Source organism: Mustela nigripes, chromosome 1 (assembly GCF_022355385.1).
Source record: "Mustela nigripes isolate SB6536 chromosome 1, MUSNIG.SB6536, whole genome shotgun sequence".
Classification (NCBI taxonomy): Eukaryota; Metazoa; Chordata; class Mammalia; order Carnivora; family Mustelidae; genus Mustela; species Mustela nigripes.
In genome coordinates this window covers 14,526,543-14,542,384 of record NC_081557.1, presented here as the reverse complement: position 1 = coordinate 14,542,384, position 15,842 = coordinate 14,526,543, and the positions used below count along the sequence as shown (strand labels likewise).

At 37.0% G+C, this 15,842-nt stretch overlaps 1 protein-coding gene and 1 pseudogene across 1 annotated transcript; both read right to left on the bottom strand.

The window, feature by feature from the left end:
- Positions 1 to 7,560: 7,560 nt before the first annotated feature.
- On the bottom strand, positions 7,561 to 8,499 carry LOC132010043 (olfactory receptor 4P4-like). Its single transcript, XM_059388051.1, has one exon. It carries the CDS (start codon positions 8,497 to 8,499, stop codon positions 7,561 to 7,563), a length of 939 nt encoding a protein of 312 aa, XP_059244034.1.
- Positions 8,500 to 11,777: 3,278 nt separating this feature from the next.
- LOC132009935 (olfactory receptor 4P4-like) overlaps positions 11,778 to 15,842 on the bottom strand; it is a 4,877-nt pseudogene continuing 812 nt past the window's right edge.

Genomic DNA, 15,842 nt, shown 5'->3' with positions numbered 1-15,842 from the left:
ATGTGTGTAGAGTCGATGAATCAATACAGTCAACAATCTGCAATATGAGAATGGGTGCAGAACTATCCATGGTTCGGGACTAACTTCGCTGGAAGGGATGGTTGCAGGATAGGAGAAAAAGAAAAGGAACGATAAAACAATAAACACTCTTTCCCCATGAACATGGAAGGTAGGATAAATAAAAAAGATGAAAACTTTAAGAGGAAGTACGCACCTTGATGGATCAATCTTTGAAAGCTCTAACTTTGGCTTAGGTCAGATCTCAGTGCCCAGGAATGATGGAGTCCATCATCAGGGAGTCTGCTTCTCCTTCTCCCTCTGCCCTTATGCCCCACTGCTTCTCTCTCTCTCTAAGATAAATAAATAAAATCTTATGAAAATTCATTAGATGATTTAAAACTTAAAATTTTGCATATTTTGACATAAGTATTATTACCTCTATTATGCATAGAAGAACATAAAAAGTTTTAGAGTTTAAATAACTAATTTGCATAGGCAAAAGTAAGAAAGTGGTATTTCTAAATCTAATGCTGTTTCCAGGCTTTGAAAGTTTTGTAACCCTGAGTAAATGAAGGAGTCTATCTGATGGAGTTCAGGGCAGGCTGTCTCAATGTGCCACTTAGATATGTGGATTGTTTTGAGCTGAAAACAATCAGGCCCAAAGAGTTCAAGAGGAGTTTTTTTCTTCCCCAGTATCTACCTAAAAGAGTTTAGACAGAGGGCCTGGTCTAGGAAGAGAGATACCACCAGGAAAACTACAAAGAGTGTGCGGTAGGCATGGCAAACTTGGGGGTCTCTGCAGGGCTTGCTTGTTCAAATGCCCCTCTGTGTCCATTGAATCCCTACCCCCTTCTCCTTAGCTCAGGAGAACATATACACAGTTGCCTGATTATTAGGGAGTTTCATTTCTTTGGGGTTCCCATATATATGAAATCAAAGTTTTTCTGTTTTTTTGTTTTTATTTTTGTTTTATTTCCCTTGGTTAATCGGTCTTATGTGAATTTAATTGTTAGGTGAGCCAAAGAGCAGAAAAAGGGAAAAGCTTTCCTCCCCTACATAGCCCTTCGGCACAGAGGATATCAAAGCTTGATGATTTTACATTTGTCCATTTTAATACCATGCCCAATGTTGACCAAGCTTTACCCAATCTAGCCTGTATCAATCCACAAAGAGAGCCAGTCATACCTTGTGTATCCTCCCCTGACAGACACTTTAGGACTCCCCTCAGAGACATATACAGGTGTCCCAACAACATCTTCAAATCTTGACTTTGCCCCTCATCATAAACTTGTTCTGCTGAAAAAGTTTTAATCTTAATGAAGTGCATTTTATCTTTTTTTTGTTAATATGGACCACACCATTGTTATTATGTTTAAAATTATTTTTCTAATCCAAGGTCACAAAGATTTTCCCTCTGTTTTATTCTAAATGGTTTATGCATCTCCATTTTATATATTGGTCTACGTTACATTTGGAATTGAATTCGTACAAGCTGTGATGAATGGATATTTGTGGTGTTCTTGCTGTCGGTACATATCAATATCTAACATTCCTACTGTCATTCATTGTGAAAACGATGTTTTCTCCACTAAATTGCCTACAGACCCCTGTTGAGAATTAGTTGACCAATGCACGCAGGTCTGTTTCTGGACTCTCTAGGCTGGCCCATTGATCTGTTTGTCCAGCTTCATGAGAACAACACACTGTTTTGAACACAGCAGCTTTGTAATAGACCTTGAAATGAGATAATGTAAGTTCCCAGCTTTGTTCTTTTTAAAGTTGTGTGACCTAATGGGGTTTCTTTACATTGCTTTACACATTTTTTTTATTTTTTAAAAGATTTTATTTATTTATTTGACAGACAGAGATCATAAGTAGGCAGAGCAGCAGGCAGAGAGAGAGGAGGAAGCAGGCTCCCTGCTGAGCAGAGAGCCCAATGCAGGGCTCGATCTCAGGACCCTGGGACCATGACCCAAGCCAAAGGCAGAGGCTTTAACCCACTGAGACACCCAGGTGCCCTGCTCTATACATTTTAGATCACTTTGGAAAATAATAAACTTGTGCCTATTCATATTTTTATGGGATTCCTTAAATCTAAACACATATTTGAGGATAATTCACATCCAAAGACTATTGACTCATCTGGCTCAGGAGCACAATATTTGTTTCTATTTATTAAGTTCTTCATATATTCTCAACAGAGTTTTCATAACATTTTCAATGTATGTCTTGTCCCTATCTTGTCATATTTTTCCTTAGGTATATTGTGTATTTGATGCTATTAGAAATGGATTTTAAAAATCCAATTTCTGTTTTGTAGTCTCCAATACAAACTATGCAACTGATATTATATATTGTTCTTGTATGGCACAACTATTCTAAACTCACATAAAAAAAAAAAAAAAAGTCTCTCATCTTGAACAAGAATTTGGCGGAATCGGCAGTTTTCACCATGACACAATTGTAGAGAAAATTCTAAGGAATGTATAGAAAACGTCACACTATTTAGAAGATTCAAAGAAATGCTGGACCAATGAAATGAGTTAAGATGAATTCACTTCTGTTTTATTATTTTGAGTTTTGTATAGAATAGAAATTATTTTTTCTCTAATGTTGGGTAAAATTCACTACCAGAGCTATCCAGACAGGGGGTGTGAAGACAATGTAATAAATTCAATTACTTTAAGATGTAAATAAAGACCACTGAGAATATGTATCTTTAACTTTCAGGAGCTTGTGTAGTTTATATCATTAAAAGACTTTTTTGTCCAGTCTAAGGTGTTGAATTTATTGGCCTTAGTATGAACACTATATATTTTGTTATTATTTTAAACATGTGTAGAATGTATAGTATTATCACATCTATTATTAAAAACAGCAATGTTTAGTAATGAATGAGTTATATGTATCTCAGGAATCAAAATCCCAGAAACTAAACCAAAGTAAAATCCAAACAAAATAGAGGTAATGATGTAACAAACTAAGGAACGAAATGGCTGACATAACTAACATTCTTGGGGTGGCACCTGGGTGCCTGGGTGTCTCAGTTGGTTAAGTGTCTGTCTTCGGCTCAGGTCATGATCTCAGGGTCCTGGGATGGAGCCCCATGTCTGGCTCCTTGCTCAGCAAGAAGCCTGCTTCTCCATCACCCTCTGCCTGCTGGTCCCCCTGGTTTGTTCTCTCTTTCTTTCTCTCTCTGTCAAATAAATAAAATCTTTTAAAAATAAAATAAAAAAAAAGATAACTAACATTCTTAAATAGAGAAAGGTTGATCCTCCAGAAGAATTAAGAAAATTCCAAAAATGTCATTGAGATCAATTAAGAGAAAAGAGAAAGAAAAAAACCCTGCAAATTACTAATAGAAGGAATGGAACTCATGTGTTGATGAAAAGTAATGTTCGGTTTTACAAAATATTTGAAATACAGCTGATGATATCTATTCAAGCTAATCATGAGCTATTTTCTAGGGGAACCTGGGTGGCTCATTTGGTTGAGCATCCCACTCTTGGTTTCAGCTCGGTCATGATCTCAGGGTGGTGGGATCGAGCCCCACATCAGGCTTTGCTCTTTGCCTCTGCTTCCCTCCCTGCACCTCTGCACCTCCCTACTCCAAGCTTACATAGGCAAAACTAAATGTTACTTTCACTTAAATTGAGATTACAGAGCATTTCAGAATCAAAAACCAAAAACTCTGAGGCCAGAATTCTTACAACATGTACCTACTTGGATGGGACAGATAGGGCAGGAATCTCAGCAAAATGGGCAGAACTAGCATTCTGGGAGTCTTAAGGGACAGAAGCCTACTTTTAATTGCCCTGATGGTTATTGTGTGAGACATTTTCATTTAGATTCAGAGCGGAATCCATTACAGTTTGCTTATTTGGGTGCGCTGAATGAAGAGCCCACAGAAAGCATATTTGCATGAGGAATAAGAAGCAAGTTGATGAAGAATTATAAGCAAAGAAGGAGCTCTAAAGATAGTCTCAAAATAATAAGCAAACTTACTCAGTTGAAAGAAAAAAAAAAAACAGGTTTCAGTAAACCATATGATATGTAAAAGGTACAGTGAAAGCATTATACGAATATTCTCCCACAAGTTTATCATAGAATTTATAATAGGGGTGGACAGAACTAAATAATACTGAAAGCAAAATGCTAAAGATAAAGAATTTGAGGAGCGTAATATGTTAACGGTGCTTGAGAATCCAATCAGAAAACCTTGCAGCAGCAGAAAGAGACCAATGGCTGTCTTTGAGGATGTTTAGTAAATAGAGGCAGGCCATTCAAAAGCTTCCAAGGTTTTTCCTTCCTTCAAAGGAAAAAGTACAGTGAGGGGCCACCCTTGCTCTCCAGGAAACAAGTTCTAGTCAAGTGAATAGTTACCCACACAGACACCAGCATCACCACCTCCCTTCCTCATCAGTGGGTAGCCTCAGATAGAAGGAACCAAGAAGCATCAGTGCTTTTTTAACTAACATAACGAATTAGAATTTTTGCTGCTGTTAATAGACAGGTAAGGAACACAGTTTTTGAAACTTGAGAGTTCAAACTCAGAGAGCCTGGATATAACCTCTTACTGGCCATACTATTTAACCCCTCTAAACAAAGTCTTTAAATTCTAAAATCCTGAATGTCATGCCAACTATGTTCAAAATCACACAGCTTATGGGTTCTAACAAAGATTTCCTAACTGAGACCACACATTCCTGGCCACCATAATGCATCTGGCACACCATATCCCCTCAGAATCACCTGCATGTGAGAATTTACTCAAACCATGGAGGCTCTATTATATGAACTACACAGAAATGGGTAGGGCCAGAGTTGAAGACAGGCCTTCCATCCTTCTCCTGCAGCCCTGAAGGTTGATTTCAGCTCTTCCGGTATTCTCGTCATCACCAGAGAGCCCCATGATTATGGTGTCACATAAAATAGATATTTCAAAGCAATTAATTCTAAATACTTCATCTTCCACTCTACCTAAACCATCAGCCTTTTGAGACCATTTCAATTTTACTAAATATCTCTTAGTGGATGATTTAGGTACAGTATCTGAATCAGTCCTCACGATGGATGCCTTCGGACAAATATAGGGTTGAGCACAAGGTGAAGGATTAGGAGAGGGGGCTGGGCAGGGAGTCATATAAAATTCTTACAGCCACAGCTAGTTTAGGCCTCCGGTCTTCCGCTTAGGCCCCTGACAAGGTATCTAAGCTTCTTCCAGCCTGGTGTTTTCTGATAACTCTGGGGCATAAAGAAAAAAGCTGTGTAATAGATTTCTTAGTTGATGACAGATATTCCTTTAATTAAAAATGAGATTTTAAATAAGCAGTAATTTCTTATGTAGATGAATAGAATCTATTAATAAATTGATACATAATTTAATTTGTTATATTTTATTTGTCAGTTTTTTATACAGTGTACTCCGTTTTTGCCAATAAAACCTTTGGATCCTTGGGAAAAGAATAGAAATAAATTTAAATTTTTTTGCATAACATTCTTTTTGATGGGATAGGAATTTCCCTGACCTGTGCTAAAATATTCCAAGAGCCCCAAGAATCCCAAACAACACATACACACACACACACACACACACACACACACAGGCACATGGCATTTATATACTTAAAAAAAATTCCAAAACACTTTTGACACAGTCTACATTAAGCCATCAAACAGATAGATGAATAAGCTGTCAAAACCAATTTCCTATGGGACAGACAAAATATTTTCCCATCATATTGTGGAGGCTTGCATGGCTCTAGTAGGAAGAAATAAAATATTAGTTATATATGTAAAAGTTCCTAAGATTTGAAACATCCAAAAACTGGTGCCAGACACTAAGATAATACCTACTACCTCCATGACTTATCTTTGATTTTTGCCTTGACTCTGGGGAAGAAGTAACTGAATCAAGCTAAGTTTGTATGGAAGCAATGTAATCATTCTGCTGAGAAAAGACAAATTCTGGGCTGAGAGAAACTGGAAATGATTGGAAGCATAGAGCTGAGATTAGGTTACAAGATCAATGGACAAAGAGGTAACCAATAATTGAGGGAGTAGTGTCGCCTTAATGCAGAAAAAAAATAAAAATAAAACTATTCTAAGCATCTGGTGGTCTGCTAATTTCATTATATCCTTTATAGGCACATGGGATTATATGATAAATTCTTAGCCTTTGACATCACTTATCTTATGGTTAATGCATGATTGTTTAAGACACAAGGACAAATTCTAGATATGTAAGAACAATGCATATAGTCACATAAAAAATAAAGTATTATCATAGAATTTAATTCAGCTACTATTTGTTTACATCTTAATTTGTCCTCAGTTTATTGATAGAAAGATAAAAAGAAAAATAAAGCTATACCACATACTCCTCCTTCTCAGACAAACTAGTGAAAGCACAGTTCATAAGAAGCAGCACTTAGGACATAGGGTTATGTGGAGAAAACATACTGCTGAAGAGCAACAAAAGAACAGGGCTGGAATCAGAATGACTTCTAGTCTGTTGGATCTGCCAAGTCTTCCTGAATAGGAAAACATGAGCAGTGTGAATTAGAGTTAAGACATGGACCCTCAAGCATGGCATGGGGACTCCTAAGCAGAGGAGATAGCTGTTATACAACCATTAAGTTGATAGATTGTAGGGTGTGTTTGGAGAATGTAGATGGACCCAGTGTAGCTGGATGAAAGTATCTCAGAGGGGCGCCTGGGTGGCTCAATGGGTTGGGCCCCTGCCTTCGGCTCCAGTCATGATCTTGGGATCCTGGGACTGAGCCCCGCATCAGGTTTTCTGCTTGACCGGGAGCCTGCTTCCTCCTCTCTCTCTGCCTGCCTTTCTGCCTGCTGGTGACCTCTGTCTGTCACATAAATAAATAAATTAAAAAAAAAAAAAAAAGTAACCAGGAAATGGGACACACAGGAGGAAAGACAGGGAAGGAGAAAATTGCATAACTTGGCTTTTCAATGTGTCTTATGCTGTTTAAATATTTCACATGTGTTTGTCCAAGTGATAGTATATCTTCATGAGCTATAATATTACCCCATTTCATAGCAATACACAAATAAATCAAATTGCCAAAACCCAAAGATAAAAACTTAGAGTCACTATGTCACCCAACTTTCCTTGACCCCAAAGCCTGTCACTGTAACACCATACTTTCTTCCAGTGTGATGACCTCTGATAGTACCAGTTAGAGCTGAACCCTGAACCAATGTGGGGACATTTATGATAAACAAATGAGAAGGTTGGATTTTGTTGTAAGGAAACCAGGGATCCATATAGATGTTTTTTTGAGAGGCAATTGATTTGATCAGAGATGAGCTGTGGAAGGTTATTTCTTGATTTCCTCAAATCCAAGTGCTCACACCTGGAACTAACTGGACTCTTTCAAGTGTGGATTACAATCTAAATTAGAATTACTTGCTTCTTTGGCTCATACTAACTTCAGAGGCTCTTTAGCCCAGCTCCCCAAAGAGAACTCAGATGCTTTTATAACATCACAAGTGATCAACTGTCTGGGGACAACGGATTGAATGAAAGCACAATGAAAATCAACCTCTTGACTTGAATTCTGAATGTGCCATTTTAGACCACACTTTCCCCATGGCGATTTTCATCTCCATGTTTCTCAGGGTGTAGATGAGAGGATTCAGCATGGGGGCAATCACAGTGTAAAACACAGAGACTTCCTTATCCTTGTTCTCACTCCCGGCAGGTAGAACATAAGTATAGATACAGGGCACAAAGAATAAAACCACCACCATTATGTGAGAGCTGCAGGTGGAGAGAGCCTTGCGTCTCCCTATGGAGGAGTATGTCCTAAGATTCCATAATATGAGAATGTAAGAAACCACCAGGACAAGAAAAATGACAACCACCACCATTCCTGAATTTGCAATCACTAAGATACTAACAGCATGAATGTCTTTGCACACCAGTTTCAAAAGAGGCTTCACATCACCTATGTAGTGATCGATCTGATTAGGACCACAAAAAGGTAAGTCGAGTAACATGAGCAATTGAGTGACAGAGTGCCAAAACCCCACACCCCAGGCCATGAAGACCAACGTGTTACACCTCCACCGGTTCATGATGACCATGTAGTGCAGGGGCTTGACAATGGCAACGTAGCAGTCTAAAGCCATGGACACCAAGATGAATATCTCCACACCTGCCAGCAAGTGGGCAGTGAAGAGCTGGGTCATACAGCTGTTATAAGAAATGTTTTTTCTTGCTGTGCCTAAGTCCCTGATTAGCCTGGGGACCACAGTGGAGGTGTAGCAGAGATCCATGAGAGAAAGGTGACAGAGAAAATAGTACATTGGTTGTTCAATTAGATGGCTGCAAGTGATGGTGAGTAAGATGATGAAATTTCCCATTAAGACAGCCAGGTAGCACAGCAGGAACAAGAGAAAGAACAGTAGCTCTAGTTGCTTATTTTCCCATAGTCCCATGAAAACAAATTCTGTGACATTGTTCTGATTTTCCATGAGGCTGAGGTGAGTCCAGAGACACAACAGAAACTTACTTCACCTGAAATGATATGGAACATATGACATTTTTTGTAGCACTGTAAATATTTGGAGTATTTTTGTATGAAAAAATATGTAGATCACAGAGGAATTTTTGCACTTAATGTTTACAGTTTTTCTGGTGTAAGACATATCATTATTCAAATGATGTTTGTGAGAGCATACTAAATCCTGGGAATTTAATGAACATTTTGAATGCATTTAACTCATAATGACCCAGGAGTGACTCTGCTGATTTTTATACATGGGGGAACGCAACTGGATGGCTTCCAACAATAACACCAATTCATTCAGATAGTAAACAGTAACATAAGATATGGACCTGTATCAAATGCCAAATTCTGTGCTCTTGAGAGTTATGTCACATTATCCACTGACCAAAAGGATTTTGTTCTGTTTTCCACCTCCTGTCTCTGCCATTAACACTCAGATAAACTTAAGCAATTCTCCTCCATTCCATATGCTACTGACAATAACTTACAAAGCCCCAATCCAACATCATATTCTATACATTCAGAAGTAAATATTTATTCAAGATATAAAATCACAATCAAGATGCTTAATCATAGCAGATAAATAAACTGAATTAGTTGACCACAAATTCAGTGACTCACCTTCTTGGTAGTTTTGTTGAGGTTCAGTTTGAACCAGATTTTGTCATAATTCAGGAGAGGCAGGAAATGGAAAACCAGGGGCACAATCTGGGCATCTGGATATAGGAACATGGTGCTGCTTTTATATAAAAGCCTTCCATTTTCCCAAATCATTCTGAAGACACATTTTAGAGGTTGCTGTTTAAAATGTTAGAACACTGCAGAGAGCCAGTTGTTTTCTGTTGACATGTTGAAGAACCCTAGTGATGAAAGAACATCCTGCATGTTTAACCATGCAGTTAAGCAGCATAGCCACTTAGATGCAGTCGATCTAGGAGAAGAGAAAGAATATGTTGAGCCATCACATTTTACCCATTACCAAGTGTCTAGCACAGCAAAATCATGATTTTCCTAAAAGACGGTTAATGCCAATTCATTATTTTCATGGTACCAGAGGGGAAGAGTGTGTTGAGGAGAACAGATCTCTCATCTACTGCTCATAAAGTGGAGCATCCAGGGTCCTATGTCTTGTTACCTTTTCCTTGTTAATACTGAGAAATTCATTGTCTTATATCCTCCCTCCCTGGTTGGTAAGTGGAAGTAAAAACACTGGATCTATTTGTCTTGTTCTGAGAGCAAAATGGAGTTCATTGGGAATATACAGTGAATGGTCTCATGGTTCTAACTTGTTAAGTCCATAGATGAGTACTCCCAAAACTGTGTGGAGAGGAACACACAGTTGTATAAGAAAATAGAAAATAGGATGATCTTCATCAATTAATCGGTTTTACCTATTGGCTTTGTATTCTTCCATAATGGTGTGGGTTGAAGATTTTATGCTAGACATACATTTAGGATAAGGAAAAAACATTGGCATTGGTATAAATTTGTTCTGGTTTCAATATAGAACTTGGCATGTCCTTCCTTATGTTTCAGGCGAGAAGATCCAAGCCTAAACTTTATGTGGAAGAATAAGATCAGTTAAAGGACATATATAAATCCCAGGGTAGCTTTTCAGTAAAATCAGAGAACAAAAACTAGAGAATCTAAACAGTAGGAAATGCAACTCTTGGTTTAGAGTGTGTTCTGAACACTGGTGCAAACCTGAACATCTCTTCCCACTAAGTCCAGTGCTGCTCAACCTACAGCGCTTAAAAATAAGTTGTGAAAATACCAATTTATAGAAAAAGATGTGTAGCAGCTTTTATAAACTTACTGCTGGTAATCCCCTGGGAGGGGGGGGAAATCCACAGAACCTGCCTTTGCGTCTTTCCTTTCTTTCCCTTTTCCTTCATCTTTCTCTCCCTCTCTCTCTTTCAATATATCACAGTGTAGCAACCCTTATTGTACTCACACTTCTTCTTCTGATGATGTGAGATGATAAAATACCTACATGATGAGATGAAGTGAGGTGAATGAGGCAGGCATATATATATATATAGCAGCCTTAGGCTGCTACTGACCTTCTCACAGCACATCAAGTAAGGTCATCTGCTTTTGCACCATGGTTGACAGCAGGTAAGTGAAACCATGCAACTTGAAACATGGATAAAAAGCACTACTGTATTGTTGTCCTTGTTTTTCAAATAAGAAATCTTGAATTCAAGGTTGCTCAAGTACTAAGAGGGGGGGGGTCTACATCTAAATCACCAGTTTATACCATATGATTTGGAAGCTCATACTTTTTTTCATTGTGCTTAGATGCCTTCTCCCAAATACAAATGAAGGCACAAAACTTTTATCAGTTGCACTCCATATATTCCTGAATACCTTCTCTTAAAAATATCTACCAACACAATTATTACATAGGAAATTAAAAATTTAAATTAGGAGATCAAATTCTGTATAAAACGAAGACTGGAAATTACAATTATTTTCTCTCTATCCTATATATTCATATATAGGATATGGTGTGTGTATATATATATATGTGTGTGTGTGTTTATATCATATATATATATATATATATATATATATATATATATGTCTCAAAGTGATCCTTCAAGTGGTACCTCTTACTTTTTGTATCTCTGCTATGTAATAGCAAACAGATATAGAGTACCTCTGACCCTCCTGTTTATCTTTCATCCAAAGAGCCTTTCAGGAAACATTGTTGGGAGTAACATGAATTAAAGTATGTGCATGTCCTCAGGAGAAACCTTCCACAGGCGTTTTACATCAGCCAACATGTGTGTGATTAAAATTTGAAAAATAAAGCTCATATTATTATAGTGATCATATTGATGGCCTTGAGGTTTATTTGATTTATATCTTTTTTGGAAGATTTATATATTTGTTTGTTTGCTTATTGATTTATCTGAGACGGACAGGAATAGCCTAGGTGAGTCAGAGACAGAAAGAGAATCCTGAAGCAGACTCCCTGCTGAGCACAGAATCCAACTCCAGCTTGATTGCAGGACCCAGATAGCATGACCTAAGCTGAAATTCAGAGTTGGATGCTTAACAGACTGAGCCACCTAGGCACCCCTTGATGTATCTCTTGAGGGTGATTAGCTGAATTATTCAATACTTTTGTATTCTTCTAGCACTGATGTAATGTATTGTGAGAGAATATGTATTATTCTCTCCATCTCCTCCTAGAATAATTTCTGGGAGAAAGATTTGCTTTGCCAATAAACTTCTTCAAATTAACAATGTGTTCCCTTTGACAATAATGGTGGGTAACATAATTTTCTCATGTTTAATTTTCATCTCTGAATTTCTCGGAGTATAGATTAGGGGACTGAACATAGGAGCAATGATGGTATAAAATAGAGCAATTTTTTTTGTCCTCAGGAAAAGTAGTAGGTTATTTAAGGTAAATAAAGATTGCAGTTCTAAAAATAAGAAGATCACACTGATATGAGATTAACAGATGGAGAGAGATTTGTGTCTTCCCTCAGCGGAGAGAGATTTCTTAAAGTGAGCAATAGTATCCCTTAAAAAACAAATAAAGACAATGAAGGCTACGAAGCAAACCATACCTGAAAAAGCACTCACAGGAATACCAGTGATGTACATATCAGCACAGGCCAACTTCAGCAAAGGAAATACTTCACAATAGTAGTGATCAATCTCATTAGGACCACAGAAGGGCGAACTGATTACAGTAGAAAAGGAGGAAAGGCATGGATGGCCCCACCAGCCCAAGCAGCTAAGACTAAGAGATGGCACCTTGTTATTTTCATGATAATCACATAGTGGAGAGGTTTGCGGATGGCAGCATAGTGATCAAAGGTCATGGTGGTAAGAAAGAAGATCTCAGTGCCTCCAAAATGTTCATTGTTAAGACCCATAACACGCAATTACCATAGGAGATGGCTTTTCTTTCCACTAGCAGGTCTGTAATTAGCTTGGGTGTAACCTTACGGTGTAGCAAATGTCTGTAAAGGATATGTGGATGAGGAAGTAGTACCTGGGTTGTTGAAAAAGAGGACTGCATTGAACGGCGACAAGTATCAGAAGGTTTCCTGTCAAAAGGGCAACATAACAGACTAAGAAGAGTGCAAAGAAAATATCTGCTTATCTGGTCATACAAAAGTCCTAGAAGTATTAATTATGAGATAGTTCTCTGGCTTTTCATATATTTGGCATTGGTGTAAGCTTCCAAAGAACTTATATTTCTGAAAGAATAAAACATACTTCTAGGTGAAAATTAACTGTATGAACACAATAATATAAAATTTATTAAAATGCACGTTGACATAGTTAAGAATAATTATGCTTGATTTATTATATTAAGCTGCTTTTTATTGTCTTTTATAATTCTATCATGATTTAACTTTATAATTACATATATCCTCAAAAGTACTAGTAATTATTTAAAATACTTAAATATTATTCTAAAATGTATTTTACTACTATTATATATTTAAGAGATGGTTGATTATATTATTTAGTCTAAAACAAGGGAAGATTTTTTCCTTATTTACCAATTCTTTTAGTCACATGTAAAATCTACTTTCCTTCTTTTAAAATTATCTGAATAAGTTCCCTTAATTTTCTGGGAATGAATCCTGAAGAAACACACATTTGTTTGGACTACTGAAATATAATTTGGGTTAGAGCATACTATATTTCCTTTCCAGTCAGACTTTGTCAATGGGTCACATTAAACCAATGGAATTGCTGTGACATTAAAAAGAAAAGACTGGTTAAAATAATACATCAAAAGAAAGAATATCAATTAATGACTTAAGTCTTGAAATAATATTCAGGACGCTTATTCATTTGTCATTTTTATATTCATGAGTTAAAAAAATTAAAAATATATATGCTGTCTGATGCTCGTAATAGAAATTTATAGAAGAAACATAAGATTGTTGCATTTGCCTAAGCATACTGGAAATATGCATATGCCATGGCTTTTGTTGAAAATTTTATATGTTAGATACAATCTAAAGATCAAGTGCCAAAAAAAGGAGACGATACTGAAAGTAATTTGAAGACAATTTTGTGGTGAGAAAGTATTCTATGAAATCTTTTGCCTAAGTGAATAAATGAAAGATTCAGGAATTTGCATCTTTGTATCTAACACATCATTTTTAAAGATTTATTTATTTATTTATTTATTTATCAGACTGAGAGGACAAACAGAAGAAGGCTTGAGGAGAAGCAGGCTTCCCATTGAACAAGGACCCAAATGAAGGACTGGATCCCAGGATCCTCAGATCATGACCTGAGTGGAAGGCAGATCCTTAATCAACTGAGCCACCCAGGTGTCCTTCTGATGTATATGTGAAGGTATCAGTTAGTCAGTTCAAAATGAGTGTAGGATACAGAGAAAGTACTTCTAAGAGATATTTTACCCACTAAGAAAGAAGTACCTAATTTTAGTGTGTTTGCAAAAACTAGCACACTTTCTATCTTAGTCTGAATCTCAAGTGACAGACCTATTTGGGCCCAGGGATACTCTTTACATAATACAAAATTTTTTAAAAAAAATTATTATTTAGTAACCATCATCTAAAGAGATTCACAAGTTTTATGTTATTGAAAGTTTTCAAGAAGTGTTTAGATGGCAATATGTTAACACCGATGGCAGTTTTAGAATGGTCTGCACCAAAAGACATCAGTTCTATTTTTTTTAAAGATTATTTATTTATTTATTTGACAGAGAGATAGAGACACATGTAGGCAGAGCAGCAGGCAGAGGGATCCGGAGAAGCAGGCTTTCCTCTGAGCAGGGAGCCCAATGCAGGGCTCCATCCCCGGACCCTGGGATCATGACCTGAGTTGAAGGTAGATGCCCAATTGACTGAGCCACCCAGATGCCCCTCAATTCTGTTTTAAAATACTATACAAAATTATAATCTCATAAAATTATAACCTTCTGATTTGTTGCTTTGCTTACAGGATCATTAACAAGGCTCCCTAGACTCCTTTATATAACAAAATAAAATAATTATGTCACAAAGTGTTCAGCAGTTAACTGTAAATAAGGAGCACTGAAAAGCTTTAGGAGTGTGAGGATCATTGACTTATCTTCTACTTATTACAACTGATACTAATCTTTGTTAATGAGGTAGAAACAATAATAATTTTTAGATATATCTAATTTCTAAAACAAATCGATTTAGAGGCAGCTTTTATCTAAGTAGAATGTGAACATTATGCATGTGGAATCACTTGACAAATGCAAATCTCTGATTCTAAAGAGAAGAAATATATTAAGAGAATTTAAATAATTTCTCAGAAATGAAAAGTAACATGCTGTAAATGTTAAAAAACAAAAATTCTGTTTCTTCCTCAATCTGGGGCTCTCTTTCATGGGCAAGAACTTCAGGATGTCATGAAGGACGGTATGGAAAAACTGTTTTGATTCCTTCTCTGAACAGAAAAGAACATGCAAGATGATGGGTTGACTGACACCTCCTCTGTCTCTTTGGGTGTTTATGTAAGTAAAGAGGTACAGAATATTTAATATACACATGTAATCTAGAATTTGCTTATTCTAAAACACTTGAAATAATTTATGTTCAGTTTTAAAAAAATGCAATTCCTCACCAGGATTGCTGCTTGTTTTCTGCATCATCATTGGAATTTCACCTCCAATAACTCAAAACCCCAGCCTGTATTCAGAGGAAAGTTTATTTATGATCAGTTTTATTAGTAGAGCTAAAAGGGAAGAGGGAAAAGTCAGTTTAGGAGACTTACTCTCATGAAGCAATATGGTGATACTGAGGACCCCTCCCTGGAAAAACTAAAGGTACAATTGGTAAATAAAGAACTTGAGGCAACCACTGAACAAGTGGTTGAAACAGTAGCAACACAGAAAGGGATAGAAACGCTGAGGCATCTCAAATCAACTGACCAGTGTGATCCTTGAGCACATGGCTTCATCTCTTTAGGCTTCCTATTTCTCATTTCACAACTAAGATATCAATCCAAAATTCAGAATTTTAGTGAGGAATACATGAGCTAATGTGAAATAGCCAGTGGTGTGTGGTTCAAAACTGTCATTTTTCTTTTACAGTCTTTCCTTTCTGAGTGATTCCTTTAGGACCACAGACTGTCATGCGTGCACACACCCATAATCAATGGGGGAATAAAGGAAATAAGAAAGAACATTCATAAGAGGGATTTAACAAATGTGATCATGGGAAACTCCAATTTAAAATCTGTTACTGAGGGCGCCTGGGTGGCTCAGTGGATTAAGCCACTGCCTTCGGCTCAGGTCATGATCTCAGGGTCCTGGGATCGAGTCCC

Coding starts and splice junctions, on each gene's coding strand:
- LOC132010043 (XM_059388051.1), bottom strand. CDS start 8,499: ATGGAAAATCAGAACAATGTCACAGAATTTGTTTTCATGGGACTATGG.